Source organism: Epinephelus lanceolatus, chromosome 12 (genome assembly GCF_041903045.1).
Source record: "Epinephelus lanceolatus isolate andai-2023 chromosome 12, ASM4190304v1, whole genome shotgun sequence".
NCBI lineage: Eukaryota > Metazoa > Chordata > Actinopteri > Perciformes > Serranidae > Epinephelus > Epinephelus lanceolatus.
Window position 1 is genome coordinate 40,608,990 of NC_135745.1, and position 21,183 is coordinate 40,630,172.

Genomic DNA, 21,183 nt, shown 5'->3' on the forward strand with positions numbered 1-21,183 from the left:
TCCCGCTGTTTCTTCCAACTCAGAGAGAGCAGGCGTGGAGGGTTTTTTTGTTGCGTGTGTGTGTGTGTCTGTGTGTGTGATTGGGCCAAATTTTCTGCTCCAGTTTTCCAGCCTGTCCGCTCAGCCCCCTGCACTCGCCTGCTGCAGTTTGGTGAAACAGACTCATCTTAAATCAGCCAGCTGGATGGCAGCAGGAGGAAGTGTTCAGGCCTGTGTTATAAATTATAGCGTTGCATTCATGTTGGGAGCACACAGGGCAGTTAGCTCACTGACATACTTCACTGTATTAATACACATATCACTGGGCTGAGATAGTTTTAAGCGATATATTCTCACAATTATTTATGTAGCAATTTTACAACACACCTTACAGAAAGCCCAATCGATCAAGGATGGTTTCTGCTGGGATAGTTTTGCGTAGACAAACCCATCTCCAGAGCGCTGTACGTGTCAGTGCTAGAGAAAGGTCTGTAAGCACCTTGTTATCATTCTGCTATAGGGGGAAAATGCTCTGGTTTGTTTTTGTTTCTTTAAACCAATCACAATCGTCCTGGGTGGTGCTAAGCCCAGGATGCAGTGACGATGCTCTTGCAAAATAATGTAGGGGGAACACACACAGTGACAGGGCTAACTGTTAGCATCAAGTGGATATGCTACAGTTACTGACAGGTTTAACGACAGAGTGAAGCCATTTCAGTGTTGGTGTAAGTTTGGGGTCCATGTCATTGGTTCGACAGCCCATTGGTTCGACATCCCATTAGTCCGACTGTCCGCGGTGCTGAGCGGCTTGCGGTGGGCGTATGGTGCACCGCGACCGGCTTGAGGTGGAGCAGGCTCACGGCTTATGTGTTTGTCACTTTCTTTTTCATTTTAACCCACACCATGATCTTTTCCTGACCCTAACCAAGTGGTTTTTGTGCCTAAACCTAACCAGACCTTAACCACAGGGCATCATGATGATTTCGGAACGGACTTCGGAACAATGAGTTTAATATGGTCGGAACAATGGGATGTCGAACCAATGGGCAGTTCCCGTAAGTTTGTTAGGATCGTTTAACGTCTCAGTGTCGGATGTTAGCACTGCTGCGGTGTTAGCTCATGCTAAATGGGCAAAATCGCCAGGAGGAGAGCAGCTACGTTGACAGGGACAGAAAGTTTGCTGATCTGGCAGGCAGTCGGTCTGGGATCAGACCCCAGTGCAAAAAGGATTGAATTTTGGTGTCGTTTGACTGGAGACATTTTGAAAGATGTGGCAAATCAACTCAGAAAACAGAGGAACATCGGGCATGAGAGTCCTGCGGGATGGAGTCTGGGCTTTTCCAAGGCATGTTCACAAGTTGTTTTATTCGTTGTAGATCTTCACAACAATTCACCGAAAGAACAATACAGGCAAGCAGTATTGCAGAAATCCATAAGTTGTTAGCTCGGAGGTTGTTGTTTCCCAAAGTGAAGAGGATTTTGAAACCAGCAAAATGCAGGTAGCAGAATAGCCACAGTCCACATCTGGTCAGTCAGACTTGTACTGGAACCAACAGCCCCTTTTACACCGCCAGATTTTCCACAAATGTTGGGCCATTTTGCCGGCAAGCTGCGAGCGTTTAGACACACAGAGCCGAGGTGCCAATTTTCCGCCACGTAGGGGTAAAATATTGGCGAAACCTTTTTGGTTTAAAAAGAATGAGGTGCCCTTCTGCCACAGGAGGGGCTGTTGATGACTTGTGGGAGGAGCTGTTGATGACGCCACACGTGTGACCCACTGGCAGTGGATAAACAGGAAACAGCTGATAGCAGGAATTAGCGAGCAGCTAGTAGCAAGAGGGAAACGCAAACCTGACAGACATTGTAAAGATGAGCAACTGGGGAGACAAGGAATTGCGCGCCCTCCTTGTTCTCGCAAACAAAGAGGCCATTAACCGTCAGATGACGGGGACGGTGAAGGACGGGCCGCCTTACGAGAGAATCGCTGAAGGACTGACCAGCCGCGGCTTCCCTCCCACGTCACTGTTTACGTCACACGCTGAGCTACACGTTTTGTTACTTGCTCACGCCCCCCATTGCCCCGAAAAAGACACATTCTGTATAAACAAAAGTAGGCAGGCGGCATTTTGCTGCACTCCCCAATTTTGTTTTTATACCGCCAATACTGAAAGAAGACTGATTGGGCTTTCCTGCAAATTTGCACAATTCCTGTTTAAAAAGGAGTATTATGCCATAACAGTCAGTGCAGACTGCATGCTGCTTCCTGAAGACTTCTTGTCATAGTGAGGTGTCCAGGTTTGGTGCATATAGAGTCCAAAATCAAAAAAATATAACCTTGACCAACATATTTTGTAACCTGGGCTGTATGGCTGAGATGCTGCAAAGAAATGCTTTGCAGATGAATACATACTGCCTGCAACCCCCCCCCCCCCCCCCCCCAAAAAAAAAAAACACACAATGTAATTTTTATATTCATGTTTGTGCACAGGCACACGTTTGCTGTTTCCAGTATTTATGCTAAGCTAACCACATCCTAAATCAAGCTCAGGAGAATATGTACTACAGATCTATCAATTGTTGCATGTAACTCTTGGAAGGAAAACAAATAAGCTTATTTCGTAAAAAACACTGGGACTGTAACTCCTTTTTCATTTTTATTCAAACATGAATTTCCCAAGTGCATTTTTGTTCGGCATAATCAACTCAGTCGATAGCTCATTTGGGATAATAAGCAATAAATTAGTTGTGGTGTGACAAGGATGTGCGGACTGGTAACATCAGAGCATGATTGGTAATCACAGGGTCGGCTGTAGAACAAATGAGACAATGCGGAAACAGGTTTACAAGTTTCCCTGATGTGTGATTACAATACAGATAAAAACTCCATGTTCCATGTGCATTTTAATATTTTTCGTAACCCTGAATTTTGATCAGGGGTTATGCAGCCTGTAGTAAAACATGCATTTAGGCAAATATTTGTGTTACAGAGCATCCTTGTCCAAATGTGCTCCTTTAAATGCATTTTCTGTAGGTATGCATGCTTTAAAAACATCCATGTGAAGTTTTGGAGTTGTGTCGGGGTCTGAAGCAGAGAGCTGCAGCAGCTGAAGCAGTCTGTGGTGCGGCTGCAGATTGGTTCAGTAACACTGTGATAACGCAGAGCTGTTTTAAAATGGAGGTCAGTGTGACACAGGAGGTGGAACTGTGTTGTCGCCCCAGGCTGGATTCAAAATGGAATACTATGTCTGTCTGTGTCCCGTGAAAACCATGTTCCTCCTCCAAATGTCAACTTTTAGGAACAAAGAACGAGTGCCGCTAATGCCAAGTGATGCTTTTTTGATTTTATTGTCGTTCTGGCCAAGTTTATTTTTACAGGCCAGTATCACATACAGTGTGTCAGTGGGTTTACAGCTCCTGAATGAGCCCACGCTATTTAGTGTTTTCAAACACGATGGGTTTCCCTTTTGATGCCGTTTCTTTTTACACAGAAATATAATTATGCTTTTCCTTATTTTTTTGTCACATATTTAATGCTCCAGTGTCAGATGTTTGTTTCAAATGTGGCCCAAGTTTCAAATAATGAGGTAAACGTGTATAAAAGTAATTCCTGTGAGGAAAATAACTCAGACTCATGTCAGCTTATGACTCCACTACTGCAAGTGTTTATGTTACATACACTGCTACATGTAGCTACATGCTAACATCAGGTAAACTTATAATCTTGGTTGTTCTCTCAGATCATTTTCCTGCTGGAACATGTACGGTTGTGAAAACTTTGAAGCTTCTATTGATGATTTTTCACAGTACAAAGTGCAGCTCATTTCCCCGCTGTAGTGATGGTTCAGAGACAGCGAGATACAGAAAACGTGGAAACACTGATGCTAAAGCTGAGCGTTTCAGACAGAGGGCTCATACCCTGTGTCCCAGCACAGACAGTATGAAAAAAAAGTGTTTTTGACTGATAAAGCATGTAAACATGCCCCCAGTAGAAACCCAAAACCATGATCCACACTGGTCTTGGCTGTAGCTGCTGCAGTGAGCATGGCAGTTTTAGTGGTTTAGTAGTGGGAGAAGTCAAGAGGTGTGCTGAAGCTTAGCTGAAGCTGTGGTCTGCAAGTTATGGAACATAACAATTATGTCCCAAATAAAATAACCGGAATGCATTCTTTAAAGCCAAGAATGTTCACTTTGCTCATTGATTCGATGCACAGGCAAGAAACTAAATGCAGGAAGAAGGTCCAATCTGCTGAAATATCAAAAAGGAAACATACCTTCCTGGCTGCTAGTCTAGGTCAGACCTTTATTAATTCTCCAGCTAGCTGCTAGCAACTGTTGATTTTGCTCATATGCATCCCAGTATGCACAGTGCACCTGTCTATGGGAGCAGTTTAACTTCAACCCGCGGCGCATGTCTTGTAGTTGTGGCAGAGCGAGGTCAGATCATAGGCCCACCACAAACACACCAGTTCATGTGCAGTAAGAAGACAATCTGAACTCCAGCAGGGAGAAAATTCACGAGACCATGTGGCGATCACATCTTCAGTCAGTTGACTAGTGTGGGTGGTCATGCTCTCTGCAGTCTTGTTCACACGACCATCACCTGTAGATTAGTTTCCATGTTTTCTGCACACAAAATGGCCGCGAACAAAAACTCCCAGTAGCAAACCCTTGCTGACATGATCTTTATTAAGGCCTCTATATCTGGTTCCCCCATCCTGAAACCAAACTGTAGTGCTCCTGCAGCTCCTCCTGCTTTCTGCTGTCAAGTTGATTTTCCATTGGACATGGAAGGGTAGTGAGTGCGTCCTAGCAGGACGGGGAATCGGCTGGTGACAGCTTTAACCTTTAACGTGTCATCTTGGATGGCAGGGACACAGAACCTGCCAGGCCAAGCTCACCACTGCTCCGAGGCCAGGGACCTACTGAGACCCCAGGACCTCATGGAGGACTCCATCTGCCTGACCACAGAGAACAGGAGACAGGGATTACAATCTGACCGGCAAAAAATGGTCAACAGAAATCAGAGATCATACAAAGAGAGAGAAGAATGCAATGTCTGGGTGCTATTTACACAGGCCTCTTCAGTCTGGACAAAACTAATGTGTGTCAGGACAAAGAAGAGCTCCATCATATCTCAGTATGTGCTAGAAAAATTAAAAAAACAAATACATTCAGGCAAAGATGGGACCACGTCATTGTTTTTCAAGTCACAAGTAAGTCACCATGTAGTTTTGTACGCAGACTTTTGGTATCAATTTTTCCAACTGGTGCTCAAAACATGAGCTTAGTTCAAAGTTCAAGTTTAGCTCAGTCAGCTGTCTCAGACTCTCAACATCCCTCCATGTTGAGTTTCAGATGCTCCCATGAGGGCGGACGTTTAGCCTCCCAAAATGCAGCACATAGCGTTACAGATTGTCTTTGTCCGGTCTGCTTTTACTAATCTTCACAAGCACTGACCCTTAATGTCCATGATTTACCCGTGTGTGTGTGTGTGTGTGTGTGTGTGTGTCTGTGTGTGATACCGGATGCTGTGTGTTATGTATTTGTCTGTTTTGTTGTACTCATGACTTCTTTCTGTATCTCAAATTACCTCTCCGGGAGATTAAAGTTTTACCTCACCTTACATTTGCCTTAGTTCGTGATGGTTCTCTCCTGCCACTTAATTGGAATGAATAGCATTAATGTTAGTGGTGTACCTGATAGACAACAGACTTTTTAGTTTCTGAGTTTGGGTGAAGAAATCAAGTATGTAAGTCAAAAGGTTCAGGTCACAAGTCATTGGTACCAAGGTCCAAGTCAAGTTTTAAGTCCCTTTTGATTTTCCCAAGGTCAGTCTAAAATAATCAGATTTGTGATTTAGTCCGACTCGAGTCCAAGTCAAGTGACTCGAGTCTGCACCTCTGCATTCAGGGTTCAACTTTGTTAAACAAAATTCTACAATTTTAATCAATTCAGTTTCAGATTTGGAGTTAACTACTACTGAACTTTTTCTTTCAGTACTACATACTGCATTGAGTTATATTGATCTTAAGAAAAGTCTTCTTTATTAGGCAGATTTATTTGTATAGCACATTTCATACACCAGGGCAATTCAAAGTGCTTTACAGAGCAATAATGTATAAAAGGTAATAAATAGATTTACAATAAAAGAGTAAAGAGAAAACATATATAAAAGTTAAAACTAAACAATTTACAATTTAAAAAATAATACCATTAAAAATAGCAAAAGTGCAGACAAGAGGTGCAAAGATAAAATAAAAAGTTTAGAAATAAGTTTGCAGTCATTACGGGTTGGGCTAGGCAGTGTAAAAAAGGAATGTTTTTAGTTTTGACTTAAAAAAATTGGTCAGATTAGTAATCAATTATTAATTAATAAATAAATAATAAAATAAATTGATAAGAGCTCAAAAATGCAAAAATATTGAGCGACTACGAGCGATCACAGATACTCAAATGACACATTGTTATGAAACACTGATTATTGCAGGTTTAAACATAAATAACACATACACATTTGTATAATTGTAAAGAAAGAAGGTTACAGCTGAGAGAAAGATAGCGAAGGCACATCCACAGACTGAAACAGAAAGAAAAATAATCCCAGGAGAGAGAGAGAATCGAATTTAGACACGTCAAAGAAAATACAACAAAAGACAGAGTGGCTGCAGAGAACGGAGAAGAAGCAATTTGGAGCATTGAAATTACACACCCAGGACAGAAAACACTGCAGGTGAAGCAGACGAGACTGAAGACATGGACAGGAGGGAGGCCGGAGTGATGATGGAGGGATGATTGCAGAGAGAAGAAAGTGTGAGGCGGGTAGTCGGGGAAAAGAGAGCAAAGCCGAGCAGTGGCGTTGGTGTGTGGGCGTGACAGATGAGTCGCCAGAGAGAGAGAGAGAGAGAGAGAGAGAGAGAGAGAGAGAGAGTTTGAGAAGTAATCTGAGGAGAAGTCAGCCATCTGTTCCTGCAGAGAATTCTGCTCATCTTAAACCACTTTGCCACCTTACAACTCACCAGACAGGAATTTGATTGTCGATTAATAATGTTTTATAAATACTTCTTTACTGAACGCTGCTGTTGGGTGATCAATCATGTGTTTTGTGAACTCAGCAGCTTGGCGGGTTGAGGGATTGGAGAGTCGGTGGGTAGGGGAGGCAACTGCTGAATGCAGTGGAAAAAACAGGAGGAAAAAATGCAGGTGGTGTTAATCTTGTGCACTCTCAGGGAAAATAAATGGACCTTAGAAAGATGCACTGAGTTTTCACTGAGGTCTGTAAAGACTGCATTTAAAAACAGGGTGAGTGCAGATTCTTAAACGAGTCTCAGTAGTGTGTAAAAATTGTCTGATAATGCGACTCATTATACTGCCCAGTCTCCCCTCCCGAAATCACAGAATAGGTCATTTAGAAGTGCCTTAAAAGAAACAATGCAATGTGATCTCACAGAAATATGTCGCACTGGTATCCTTGCCAAAAAGCCTATGGGATTTTCCCATTGGATTCTGTATTATTGTCGAAAATAAGCTCTGTGGCAAACAAACATTTATAATACTTGCATGTTTGTTCAGAAGGATAATCTTCACTAATGAACACTAGTTTAATGATTTTGAAGCCTAAATGCAATCACCAGCAATAACAAGCTAACGTTAGGCTATAAACACACCACACTACTGTCTCATGAAATAACGTCATCACTATAACACGACTGTAAAGCCGTGTTTGCCGTGATGAAGTTCTGTAGTTTCATTTAGCCACTTGTTAGCAACCAGCTTTTTTAAGACATGTAGAAGCTTCAAAGTTCATGAGTTGGGTATTGGGTAACGTAAAAGTCTCTGCTGCTGTCAAGTACCGCCGCTTTGTCAGTGAACCTACACGTGTAAATGTGGCGCCCTAGGTACCCTCCTGCATTTGTTCTAGACGTTCAGGGACAACGTGCCAGTTAATGTTTGTTACAGCATACAGTGTTGTTCAAAATGAACTTACAGCGTAGATATAACACTTAGTTTTTAGGTCTGCTTCCTTAGTTTTAGGAAACAAAAGCATGTGATTAGGTTTAGAAAAAAAACCCATCATGGTTTGGCTTACAGTTCACACAGCGGGCTCCCAGGTGAAAGTCCGGTGTTTGTTTGACCCACCCATCTACCCTCCCTATACAGACGTTCTCGATCTTTATATTGTGGTAGTTGCTGACAGCATAACAAACAGGCTGAATAGTCACCTCCTCCTCAACAACACCAAGACGAAGAAGCTCATCTTTGACACGTGGCACTTCAATAAACTCTCCACCCCTCATTGCCCCACCACCATCAACAGCCAACCAGTGGAGATGGTGGAGAGCTTTAAGTACCTCTGCATCATCATGGACAATAAACCAAGCTTCAATCAGGACACCACAGACATCCATAAACACTGCCAACAAAGACTCACAGTCAAACCCCACCTCCTGCTCCTTCTTTTTTGTAGCATTATTGAACCAATCCTCCTGTATTGCACCACCTGCTATCTCACCATGCTCACCTTCACCAAGAGAAACAGCCTCCTAAAAAATCACTAATATATCTTCCAACATAATTGGCTCCCCACTCCTAGCCTGTCAGACCTCACTGACACTGCAACCACTTGCAGAGCACTGACATTAGCACACAACCTCCGCCACCTCCTCAATCCATGCCTCCTCCTGACTCACTTTGGGAGCAGTTTTGTGCCCTCAGCCATTGTTGCCTTCGACTTGTACTGTGTTACTGTGATTTTCTTGCTGTTTCTATCCTGTGTGTTGCCCGTTCTGAGTGTTTATTCGCACAGACTTTGAAAGGAAATTTCCTCTATAGATAAATCTTAAAATCTCTGAAGTGTAACTCTGAAAAGAGATGCAGACGATTTTGTGCAGGGCCAGAAATTAAAAGAGAAATTTACGAATGTCAGGTGGAGTCTGTCAGGCTAATAGCTTAACAGAGGAATAGGAGGTTTCCAAACAGCAGATCAACCTTGGTCACTGATTCCACAGCGATTGGGATCAGGGATTGACACGGTTAGAAGATTAGCTTTTTATAGCTGTAACAATGAAGCTGTGTCTAAAAGGATTGAGACACTTGATTCCAAATCCTTGTGGGTGCGTTTGAAAGGTCAAAAAATCCATTTAACGCCATTAATTTAAAGATGAAACGATCTTTAGGTGCAATGGCAAGTTAAAATTAGTTTCAACATTGGACATTGACTTGTTGACTCATTGCTCATAGTTGTTTTTTCTTTTCCTTAGGGCTCTGTAGGTTTCACTGTTTGCTGATTGGCACTTTCAAGCTGTCTGATTCAGGAACTTAATTTTCAGAGTAATTTTAAGGCCTTTAAATACCCCTTTCACCTAATTTTTACACACTTCAGGTCAGTAGACTTGAGGTTTTCCTCGGCACTGATACCATTGTCCATATAAAGTGATGCTGGGAGTTCACAGCTGGCAGATCAGACTTCCTTTTGTGCTTCCCTGACTGCAGAGTGCAGGTTAAATTAAGTCTTTTGTGCACCCCAGGGCATTTTCTCCAGGTTGTCTCGGCCCTGCCCCAGCTCTTCAAACACTAAAACCACACGCCCAGCAGTGAGAAAGCGTGCCTTTGGTTGAAAAGAAGCCATTGTCTGCTCAGATGATTGTGAGTCATTGTACTGGCAGCACAAGCCGGGAGTCAAATGATGTGATGTAGCGGAGAGACCTCCATTGTGGCCCGTATAAAGCTGCGGCAGGAACGGCGGCCCTGGCAGATACCGACTGTTGGACGTTCAGGGGAGTTTTGCATGAATAGTGGAGTAATTCAGTCGGTGGCAAGGAGGTGATTAGCATTTTGAGTGGATTCACCGCCGGCTCTGTTCCATTCACAGGGCGAATCTGTGAGTAGCCAGCAGAGTCTCTCAGTGGTCTGGTTTGTTTGGGAGGAAAAGGTCACGTCTGCCTTCACAGACGTTTTGACAGATTTCACATTTACAGATGGACAAACGGATGATTTTGGTGCCAGACACATAAATGAAGGAGAATCTCAGGATATTGTGAAGTTAGTCCATCGAAATCACCACGAAAAAATATGTTTTGCATATGCTGACTTCTCATTTTATATCATTCAGTTTCTGTTTCATTTTGAAACAGATTTTTATAAGAGCAAAAATATTAGCAATTTAGTAATATTTATAATCTGAGATGTGTACATTGCAAAGTGCCATGCATACTAGTTAAAGACTTCTGGGCTTGTTTAGAGACCACACATATTCAAGTTTTTTGTATTACTCATACCTTTATAACTCATTGTATGTCGAATACCCCCAAAAGTAGGACCCATAGAGATTATAAGAGAATGAAACCTTCTTTAAAATAAATAGCTTCTTCCCAAAATGCACAATTTACCGTGTGAGAAACTGAAAATGAGAAACCAAGGAGGTTTCTGTTTGCTTTTTAGTCAGCAGTACAAGGCAAATGCTTTCTAAATTACATAATATAGGATAAGACAAAAAAGAACAGTTTAGAATAACCATCATTGAACATAACACATTAAATTAAAAACAGTTTCATATGTATTATATCGACATTTGTAAAGTGATGTAGTATATGAGCTGACTTTTTCATCTCAAGGTATAAAGGGATCGTGGATGGCATGACATCTAGGAAAGATGCCTGCCAACTTGCAGACTGTTTGAGACGAACAAAAAACAAAAATGGTTGTTTTTAAGTGACCGGTCGCTGCTTTCAAAAGGGAGGATTGTGCCTATTTGTAGACAGTTAAAAGTGTTTTAAAAATCAATTCTCGGATATCACAGATGCTTTGCATAGATCCAAGGAAAGACTGTTACACCAGTGACAACATTTAAATCAAGGCATGGATTTTATTTCTTATCACTGTGATGCATTTTGGATTATTTTCACTATTCTCATGAACTGCTGCACATAGCTGAATGCATGGAAGAGATCTGGCACATGTTCACATGACTGTCACTTTGTGCTCTCTGAGGTCTATCTAGTCATGAACCTAAGCTTGTTGCTTTTTAAGGACAGTAAATGTACAAATATTTAAAGACTGGAAATAAGATCTTTTTTTCTACAGCGGATACAGCAGTTTGGATATTCAGATGTGGAATTGAAAACATTCACAGCACATTTTTTCTGGCTTTTCCTAATGAGCACAAGAGACTGCCAAGTTGTTTCTGGCAGTTTGAAGCATCAACATGCAGACTTCATATTTCAAACAACAAATTGTACCGTTCTGGAGTCTTTGCTCTTAATAAGCCTGATTTGTTGTGGTATTGAAGTCCTCTCCCCCATCGAGCAGACAGATGGTGATATCCATGAAAAAAAAGCTTCAATTGAAGGAGAGAGCCAGAAATCTGCAGGTGTGTGTGTGTGTGTGTGTGGTGAGCCTGCCTCCACACACAGCTATCTACAGTACCTGTTCAATGACTGTTTACCTACAGGTCTTAATCACATGAAACACATTGTTGTCCGTTCACACAGCTCTATGGATCCATTGATTTCATTCAGTTTGCTAAAAGAAAAAAAAATTCTTTGTTGATGATGCGATGTTTTACATGGTACACTATCTGCAACCATTTGGACACTGCTCCTAGCTTTGCCATATTTTCTGATTATTTAAGTACATTTCAGTCAACCTACTCATGTGGAATGAGTTCATTATTAAAGGATCATTTCACCTAAATTACATATAAAACAATTTCTCTCCTACACATCGTGGTACCAATTCAGGCGTACAATTTTGGTTTATTTGCCCATCTTGATAGTGGATGTTTTCCAGATACGTTCATTATGGACATTTCTGGGTTTTTCAGACATGTTTATTGAAATATTTCTTCACTATGCTGATGAAAAAGAAACATAATTTGTTTCCCTTAAAACTTTTTTGTAATTGTTATATGTTTGCAAGGAGAGAAATCTTAAAATATGTAAAAATGAAACCAAAATTATCTGCACAGCTGAATGCCACCGGGAGTAAGGATGTACATGTTTTTAGTAATTTGAATGCACTGAAGTTGTGCAGATGCGTACAGAAAGTGTATTTGGCATCAAAAAACGTGTCACTCCCCATCAGGATAAACAAAGATCAGCACTGAGGAGATCTGGGGAGTGATGCACATGGACAAGTGTTATTATTATGCTGCCCAGAGGGCCAAAATGTAATAAATAACAATTAAAGCTGCAAGCAGCGCTGAACAGCCCCTCACATCTTCACGCATTCGGGGGTCCAGGCAGGACAACGACTGCTGGGCTTTTCATTTCTGTGAAAGTCAGACACTGCATGCAGGAGTGAGACAGAATATCCTTGTAGAGCGTGGGCGCTGAAATGACCTATTTCAAATTTTGTACCACTTACTGTGTCTATTATGTGGTGCTTGAGAACACTCTTATTATATGTCATGTTGGTGTAAATCAGTTGTAGACCAAACCATGGACATTTTATGCAAATCAAAAGATAATTGTCTGACAAGGCTTACTTCCTGTTGCCAAAAGGTGGCACAGTCACAATGATACCGCATTTGCATGTTGATGCCTTCAGGCCTGGAGCCTTATACAACAAATGAAAATTGGGGCAGATTAGACGAGCAGGTTAGAAGTTAGAATAACTTCCTGTTTCATGGCGAATAAGGCGTAGCCATGGCAACATCATTCAATGTAAACTCACACAAATTAGAGGTGGATCTGGTCACCCTTCGGGGAGTATTATGCCAAACTATAAAAACATGATATAGTCTGTTATTAGTAGGTAGATTGGACATTGTATGCTCAAGTTACAACATCTTAATTGTTTATGGCAAGATGGCCGCCACGCCACACCATTTGATGAAAATTACAATGTTCATCAGAAAGCATAAAACATGTCATTTCCTGTTGCCAGTATTGGGCGCGAGAACTCTAATGTAGATGTGTTCAGGATGGGACTCTTACCAACGTGTGAAATTCAGGGGTGCCTGGACAATGTATCTTGGAGTTACAAATTCACTTCCTGTTTGTTGGCGAAACATGTAAGTTTGATGCCTTGCTACAGTCACACGGTTCGACAAAAAGTCAAGCTTTTGATAACTTTTCATGTGGAAGGTCTTTAGATGGTACAGACAAAATTTGAAGTCTATCAGATTAAATCTCTTGGAGGACTCTGTCCAAAAATTGACCAAAATTACATGGAAAATTCAGACTTCCTGTTGGGTTAAGGGTATGGCTCCGGGAGACTTTTTTGTATGTCTTGGCATGTTACATGTGCCTAGCAAGTTTTATACATGCAAGTGAGACCAGCTTCGGGCTGTTTCGTAGAGATTCTGTAGGGGCGCTTCCAAGCCAGTTTTTGAAATCAGTGTGTGACCCAAAGAATTTTTCACCACATCTGATATGTGAGCATGTTTAGCCACTCCAAATAGTGATTTATTTCTCAGAAATATAACAATAATTTCCTGCATTTCAAGAGGCTCCTCGCTCCATTTGGTGCTTCGGCCCTTGAAATAAAAATACTAATAAAAAAAGTTGTGTTTTTTTGTAAATCATGAACTTGACCAACTTGATCTTTCCACTTGACCAAGATGGCACAGTAACTGGTCATTGAGAATGAATATGAGAAGTCTAATTTATTACATGAGTATCATGCAAAAAGCATTAAAATGTATTACTACCATCTCTGTAAGGTGTGAAGTCAATAAGCCAAGGAACTTAAAATGCTATTTGATAGGAGTGTTGTCTCAGTAACATTTTAATTTCCTCTTGCTCTTGGCATGTCAGCTGTGGAAGCACTTTTTCATGCATTTGAATTAGAAGTTCTTGATCTGAGAGGTGAGAGACGATATGTGTTGAGAGTTTCTGTGGTCCGCGTTGATGGAATATACATCTACGTTTGTGTCTTAAATTTCTACAGTAAAGGCTTCAGCATCTTTCTCAAGACGAACATTACAGATTCAGACTTATGTTTTCATTCACTTTTCTTCCGTGTAGCATTTGAACCCACGCGACTGTTTCCTGTCCTCATGTTTAAATAAGCTTTGCCTGCTCTGAAAGAAGAAAACATCACGCTGGGAAGCTCTCTGAGGAGCATGTGCTTCGGTTTGAGCGCATGCATCAAAAATGCAAAATGGGAGATGTTTTTTCATAAATGCATGGCTACTGCATATCATTTCTATGACCATTTTCTTTTTCTTGGTCTCTTCCTTTATGAAAGCTCATGCAGAGATGTCAGATCCTGCACCTGCTGTCTCATACAGAAAAGTCTGTAGCCTGACAGGCAGCTGGTGTAAAAAACTGATTCAGTTTTTCCACAAAGAGAGATTGCTCTTCATCAAAAATCATTCTCTGAAGAAGAGCGTTGCTTGAAGCATCACTCACTCATTGGTTGTGATCTTTCATTTATTTCTATCGAGAGCTTCCAGTGTGCTCAAAGACATGATTTTTGCCATTCTTGCATTTGGTTTATTGTTTGATTTATTTTTGTGGTATGAGTTTGTTTCTTATTGTGAATGAATGGCGGCTTCAATAGTGCTGAAATTCTTTGCTTCCCTTTCTCTTTCAGAGGCCAGAGATCCAAAATGGGAGGCAAGCTCAGCAAAAAGAAGAAGGGATACAACGTAAATGATGACAAGGCCAAAGACAAGGATGCTAAAGCAGAGGGGGCATCTGCTGAGGAGAGCGAAGCACCGAAAGACAACAAAGACGAGGCCCCAGCTGCCACCGACACTAAGGAGGTAGCGAACGACACAGCGGCCAAGGAGGCGCCGGCAGCAGATGCTGCTGCGCCCAAAGAGGAGGATAAGAATGCCACTCCGGCCTCAAAGGAGCCCGAGAAACCTGCTGCCAACGCTGAGCCGAAAACAGAGGCGCCCAAGAGCGCAGAGCCCGCCAAGGCCGAGGAGAAACCAGCTGCAGCCGCCCCGGCCAAAGAATCGGCCCCTGCCGCCAAGGAGCCCGAGGCTAAGGCCGCGGCACCTGCAGCTGAGAGTAAAGATGAGGCCGACGCCAAAAAGACTGAGGCCCCCGCGGCACCAGCAGCCAAAGCCGAGGCGGCCCCCGCTGCCTCCCCTGACCCCAAGCCCACAGAGGCGGCGGCGGCTCCCGCACCGGCGAAGGAGGCCGCCGCAGCCCCTAGTTCAACACCAGCCGCCGAACCTCCAGCCAAGGAGGCGAACGCCACAGAGGCACCAAGCAAGGATCAAACCGTAGCAGTTCAAGATTAATGGACAGCTTCTTTTCGGAAATGAAAAAATAAAGTACCTAACTCAACGACGATGACGATTAAAAAAAATGAAAATGAAATTAACTAGCCCACCCATATTATGATAATAACAATAATAATAATAATTGTAATGATAATGATTTGTTGATTGAGGAGGACTGGAGCAACCACCTGGAGAAGTTTCCCACCGCTGCAGATGATTATTGCTATTATTATTGTTATGTTTTATTCTATTTTTTTCTGCTGTAGTATTTGAACTTTGATACGAGTCTGTGTCGGCCATACGCCTCGCCATCCCTCATCCATCATCCTTCTCCCTCATACGGTCAAGAGGTTTAACCCGACTCCCATCTCAGCTCACAGTAGGCCTGCGTTCAAACATCCACCTGCACCTTCTGCTCTGTGGACGGCACAAAATTTGGGGAAACAGGACTGAGGGAAGGAGGGGGTTAAGAAATCACTTTACCAGCTGGGTACGTCCACTTTTCAGCTCTCCCCCTTCCACTCATCCTCCTCTTCAGTGTATCATGCTCTCGACTTTAGCCTCAAGTTTTTCATTGCCGTGGAATTGTGGCTGCGCCCTTTTTTAACCCATCCTCCCCCAACTTTTTGGTATTGTTGGGTTGTGTTGCTATCAATTTTCCTCTTGTGGTTACACACCACTTTTCCTGTACGGCAAGAACTGATAAGAACCTTTAAAAAGGGAGGTTAAATTTATTGTGAGGACTGAGAACACTCCGTCCTTCTAAGACATTTCGGAGGTTGACAAAAAAGGCTGGCTTTGCAGAGCAAAACACATTCTTAGACGTATAAAACAGTCGTAGGAATTTTTCAGATAAACTTCTAGATTTTGTACTGAAACCCTTAGGTATATTGTAAGTGAACTAAGTGGTTTTTTAACATTTGTAATACACTTATAAAATCTGCAGAGCCTCGCTGGAAAAATCTCCGCGGTGCTCTTAGAAAGTCTGAGAGAAATCTCTAATCCTCCGTCCAAATCTGATGACAAATTTTAGAAGTTTTTTGTTTTAAAAGACATATCTCCTGCTGACCGGGGTGAAACAGATTTTACAATCACGTCTCAGAGGTAGTTTGATCCTGCTTAGACAACCAAGTTGGTGACGTTTGCTGCATCATCAGGAGACGTCCGGAGTTCAGCTCTTTTCTGTGATTGCCTTCAGTTTCTGGACTGTAGAACTTGAGTCTTTCACTTACTTAAGATAAAAATGTAGGCATACTTACACATACTGTAAGTAAAAGTCCTGCATTTAACTTAAGTGAAAGGTTAGCCACTAAATATACTTAAGAAGTGAAAGTATATTGTAAAAGTATATTGATATAGTGGACAGTGATGGAAGGTGTGAACATGAGCTTACCACAAGTTATATTTGTAGAGAAATTAAGAGCAATTTCTGGAATTTTGGAATTAAATTTGGAAATTAAATAATTAAAATTGGAAACTTTGGGGGATTTTCCTGTTTCCAGACCAGTTAAAGCATTACATGCTCATACATAGTTAAAAAAACCCTCCAAACTCTTTATGTATATGTACTCAGATGTTGGAGTTTGCCATTTGTCTGGCAATTTTATGCCCAGTTATAACAAATTTGTCAACAAAGGCAAACCAGCAGATCGATCTGAAGTTGGCATTCATAATTACCCTTCATATGATTATAGCGGAAACATAAAGCAGTCTGTCCTGTGGAGTGAGCGTGGAGTGAGCGTCCCCACTTTGGTATCTAAGCAGGTAAAAAACACCACAGACGAGATCATGTACCGGCTGTTCTGCTCAGCAGTCTGATCCCATGGAGAACAGGAGGGGTGAGATTTCTGTGAACGATCATCAGCAACCTACTCAATCTACTGTGGTCCATGTCCCTATGGCACCCGTACACCACACTATCATTATGGGATGGAAAAGCCTTGCACATGAAAAGGGAGCTTCTGATTTTGTCATTTTCATCCATCATGCATTTTCCTTTACTTTTCCTGAATATATATCATGTATGTGTACATGTGTGCAGAGACAGAAGAAAAGAGGTAAATCTTTGACTCAAGTAAAAGCAATATTACTAGAGAATACTCTGTGGCAGTAGAAAGAGTTTGTATCTCTAGTTTTGGGGATTGTTGCACTTTAGGATCAGCAGGAAGGAAGGACGCTGTTATAAGAGCAGAATAAAGAGAGGAAGGAAAGAAGTTGTGATGGACTGGAAGGAAGAACGGAGATACACAAGCAAGGACAGAGGAAATGAAGAAGAAAGAGAAAGGAAAGATTGTAGGACAATAAATATCAGAGTAAATATTATGAACGGTCAGACAGACTAAATATTTGAGGGTTTTACGTAATAGTAACAGTTGCATAAGATACCAGCACCCTTACATTGTACTTATCTTCAGTGCTTGAGTCAATGTACTTTCCTTATTTCACCTTTGCATATATGTAGGTATATATCTATATATTTATTCATCTCAGCCATCCATCTGCCAACTTTTCTGTTTCATCCGACTGACACGCAGCGTTTTCCTCCCAGCACTTGTCAAACCGTAGCAGAAACAAACACTTGAGGAGCATTGTGTGTCACTCGGTTCACTTTTTCTTCCTCTCTTGACTCAGTAAATTGCATGTCCGTGGTTGGGTGAACCTGTAGTCCTGTCTTTTTGGTCAAGTGGAAAAAAAAAATAAAAAAAATAATTTCTCAGTCTGCATCCATGGCAACTACAGTTGATATTTTCATTCCATGTCTCACCACTGCTATTTCCACACCACACGTTCATTCAAAAACAAAACAAAAAGATGATATGGAAATTGATGCATTCAAAATTATATGTACTTGTATAAATGGTGCAACAGTAATAAAATGTAAGAAATTGACTGAAACACGAGGATTTTGTGCAAGTCAACTTTTTTTCCCATGCACACACAAGTAAAGAAAATATTGTTGAGACTCCAAACCCACGACTGAATACGTACATCTTAAAGAAGGCTCACAAATATGTGGTTAAATGTTAGGAGATGTCTCAGTAACTTCCTAAAACAGCTGTAGTGTAGTGTTACAGTTGTTGTTGTTTCACGTTAAGAGACAAGAGATCCTTTTCCAGAGGTGGATTAATCCATATTTTCTGCTCTAGTGAGTATTTCCAGGTACAGGACTGTTGTTTGCCTCCTGATAACAAACTCAGACAAGTGTGTGCCTCCATCTCAGCACCAAACATCAGATAGACAACTAACTGTCCAACAAAGCGACAGCTAAAAAGCCAAATGTTTACCGGCGCTAAAGTTACTATTTTTAAACCATACAAATACACTACAGTCTCAGTAATATTACCCAGTGTATATTTTGACTGTGCGCCTGTTTCCGCCGGCTGCATACTTTCAAGTGCATTCAGTAGTAAAAACCTCCTGAACATCACCTCTTTTTAAAGTGTGCTCTGCCCTGACTTTACCTCTCCTCTGTGGAAAGTGATTCACAACATTATTACACTTGAAGCACCTGGCAGGGTTCCAGCAGCACTCAGCCTCTCCGTCTCTGCAGCGAGAGACATTAATTCAGGGACAGACTTATTTTAATGAGCCAAGTGTGAAATTTGGGTTAGATCAGTAATATTCATACTACATGCGGACACTGTTAAAAGAACACTAATCAGTTATCTGTAACGCAAGACAAAGTTTGTCTTTAATTTTCACTAAAGTGAGAAGGAGCCGCCATATTTCACACAAGGCTCGGCTGCAGCAGGTGAGTCGAGGTGTCTCTACGTTCACTCTCTGTTTGCAGATTAAAGAAGCGATTTGAAAATGTCAACTTAAGCTCTGGGAAATCAGGATGAGCATTTTTTGCTGTTTCCTGACATTTTATAGACCAAACGATTGATCATTTAATCAAGATGAGTAAAATAAATAAATAAATCTGAGCATGGGTGTGTGAGATGCTGCACATGAGTCATAAGGAAGAGAAACAGCAGGGAGCTCAGCTTATAAAGGCTGTAGGGTGAGGCCGAGCAGATGAGCTGCATCAGCTAACGACCACCTGAAACAATGCCACAGGGACGTAATGCCTCACTCTGATTGATTGGTTTGTGAATGTGGGTAAAAGCAGCCCACTAACCAGAAGAAAATACCTTTCATACATATCATATCAACATTTCTAAAGTGACATATAATATATGAGGTGACTTTGTCACCAGGAGGTGGAGTGAATGATGGAGGGGGAGATGCCTGCCAAGCTGCAGACCAGAAACAGACTGGTTTTTAGTGAGACATCACTGCATGTGGACTGTTGCTGTGTTTCCAGCAGAGATGGTGCCACAAAAAGCTGTATTTTTTTTTATACCAAGACATCACTGCTTTTCTTGGCAGAATAGTGGCACAAGAAGAGGTTGTCCTTTAATAAGGCATTGCTGAATTTCCTGTCTGGATAGCGAAATGGTTGTTTTTTTACTAAGACAACACAGCTTTTAGTCAGTTTAATGAGACATTACTGCATTTCAAGCTGTGGTAGTACCACAAAAAGTGGTCGTCCTTTAACAATGCTTCAACATTGCTTCTGCTTTTCCTGACAGGATAGTGGCACAAAAAGACATAGTGCCATGAAAGTGGTCGTTTTTTCAATGAGACATTACTGCGTTTCCAACTAAGAAAATGCCATAAAATGCAATTGCTTGACCGAGACATCACTGCGTTTCCAGCTACGATCATGCCACAAGAAGCTGTAGTTCTTTTTTTTTTTTTTTTTTACCGAGACATTGCTGCTTTTCCTGCCAGGATAGTGGCATAAAAAGAGGTCGTCCTTTAACAAGACATCGCTAAATTTCCTGGTCGGAAAGTACTATGAGAAATGATTGTTTTTCTATAGACAACACAGCTTTCCAGTCCTAATATTGCACAAAAGTGGTTATTTTTTAGTGAGACATCATTGCATTTCCAGCTAAGAAAGTGCAAAGAAAAGTGGTTGTTTTGTACTGAGACATCACTACATTTCTAGCTGGGATAGTGCCACAAAAAGTGGTTGTTTTTTTATACTGAGACATTACTGTTTTTCCTCACAGGTTAGTGGCACAAAAAGAGGTTGGCCTTTAACAAGACATCGCTGAATTTCCTGCCAGGATAGAGAAATGGTTGTTTTTTTAATGAGACATTACTGCGTTTCCAACTAAGAAAGTGTCACAAAATGCAGTTGCTTTGACCGAGACATCACTGCATTTCCAGCTGCGATGGTGCCACGCGAAGCTGTAGTTCTTTTTTTTTTTTTTTTTTTTCCAGAGATATTGCTGCTTTTCCTGCCAGGATAGTGGCACAAAAAGAGGTCGTCCTTTATCAAGACATCGCTAAATTTCCTGGTAGGGTAGTGCCATGAGAAATGGTTGTTTTTTTAATGAGACATTACTGCGTTTCCAACTAAGAAAGTGTCACAAAATGCAATTGCTTTGACCGAGACATCACTGCATTTCCAGCTGCAATCTTGCCACAAAATTGCTCTTTTTTTTTTTTTTTTGACAGAGACATTGCTGCTTTTCCTGCCAGGATAGTGGCACAAAAAGAGGTCGTCCTTTAACAAGACATTGCTAAATTTCCTGGTAGGATAGTGCCACGATGACCCTGATGAAGGGCACAAGCCGCTGTGTGTCGGAGTGTTGCTGGAGTTCTTTTGACATTTTCCAGTGTTTCCTCACTCTCCATGCACCTTGTGAATCAGTGAAGTTGTGCCAGAAACCACTTTCTACTTAAAGGATAGTGCCATGAGAAATGGTTGTTTTTCTACCAAGACAACACAGCTGTCCAGTCCAGATAGTGCCACAAAAAGTGGTTATTTTTTAGTGACACATCACTGCGTTTCCAGCCGGGATAGTGGCATGAAATGTGGTTGTTTTTCATTGAGATATCGCTGTGTTTCCAGCAGGGACTGTGCCCCCAAAACCTAGTATTCAAAGCCAAAACATGATCTTTTCCTAACAATAACCAAGTGGTTATGGTTGTGCCTAAACATGACCAAAGCATAGACGTAATAATGTACA

The 21,183-nt window shown here is 41.6% G+C and overlaps 1 protein-coding gene and 1 long non-coding RNA gene across 2 annotated transcripts in view; one reads left to right on the forward strand and one right to left on the reverse strand.

The window, feature by feature from the left end:
* Nucleotides 1-18,057, forward strand: part of basp1 (brain abundant, membrane attached signal protein 1) — a 77,466-nt gene extending 59,409 nt beyond the window's left edge. The window contains exon 2 of the mRNA XM_033650646.2: nucleotides 14,515-18,057. Coding sequence (XP_033506537.1) covers nucleotides 14,531-15,175 — 645 coding nt within the window. The 5' untranslated portion in view covers nucleotides 14,515-14,530 and the 3' untranslated portion in view covers nucleotides 15,176-18,057. The remainder of the gene's footprint in view (nucleotides 1-14,514) is intronic.
* LOC117272005 (uncharacterized) lies at nucleotides 2,624-9,533 on the reverse strand. The gene is made up of 2 exons (XR_004502925.2): nucleotides 6,689-9,533; nucleotides 2,624-4,937 (listed from the first exon to the last, which is right to left on the reverse strand). It is a non-coding gene; the product is annotated as an uncharacterized LOC117272005 (long non-coding RNA).
* Nucleotides 18,058-21,183: the final 3,126 nt, after the last annotated feature.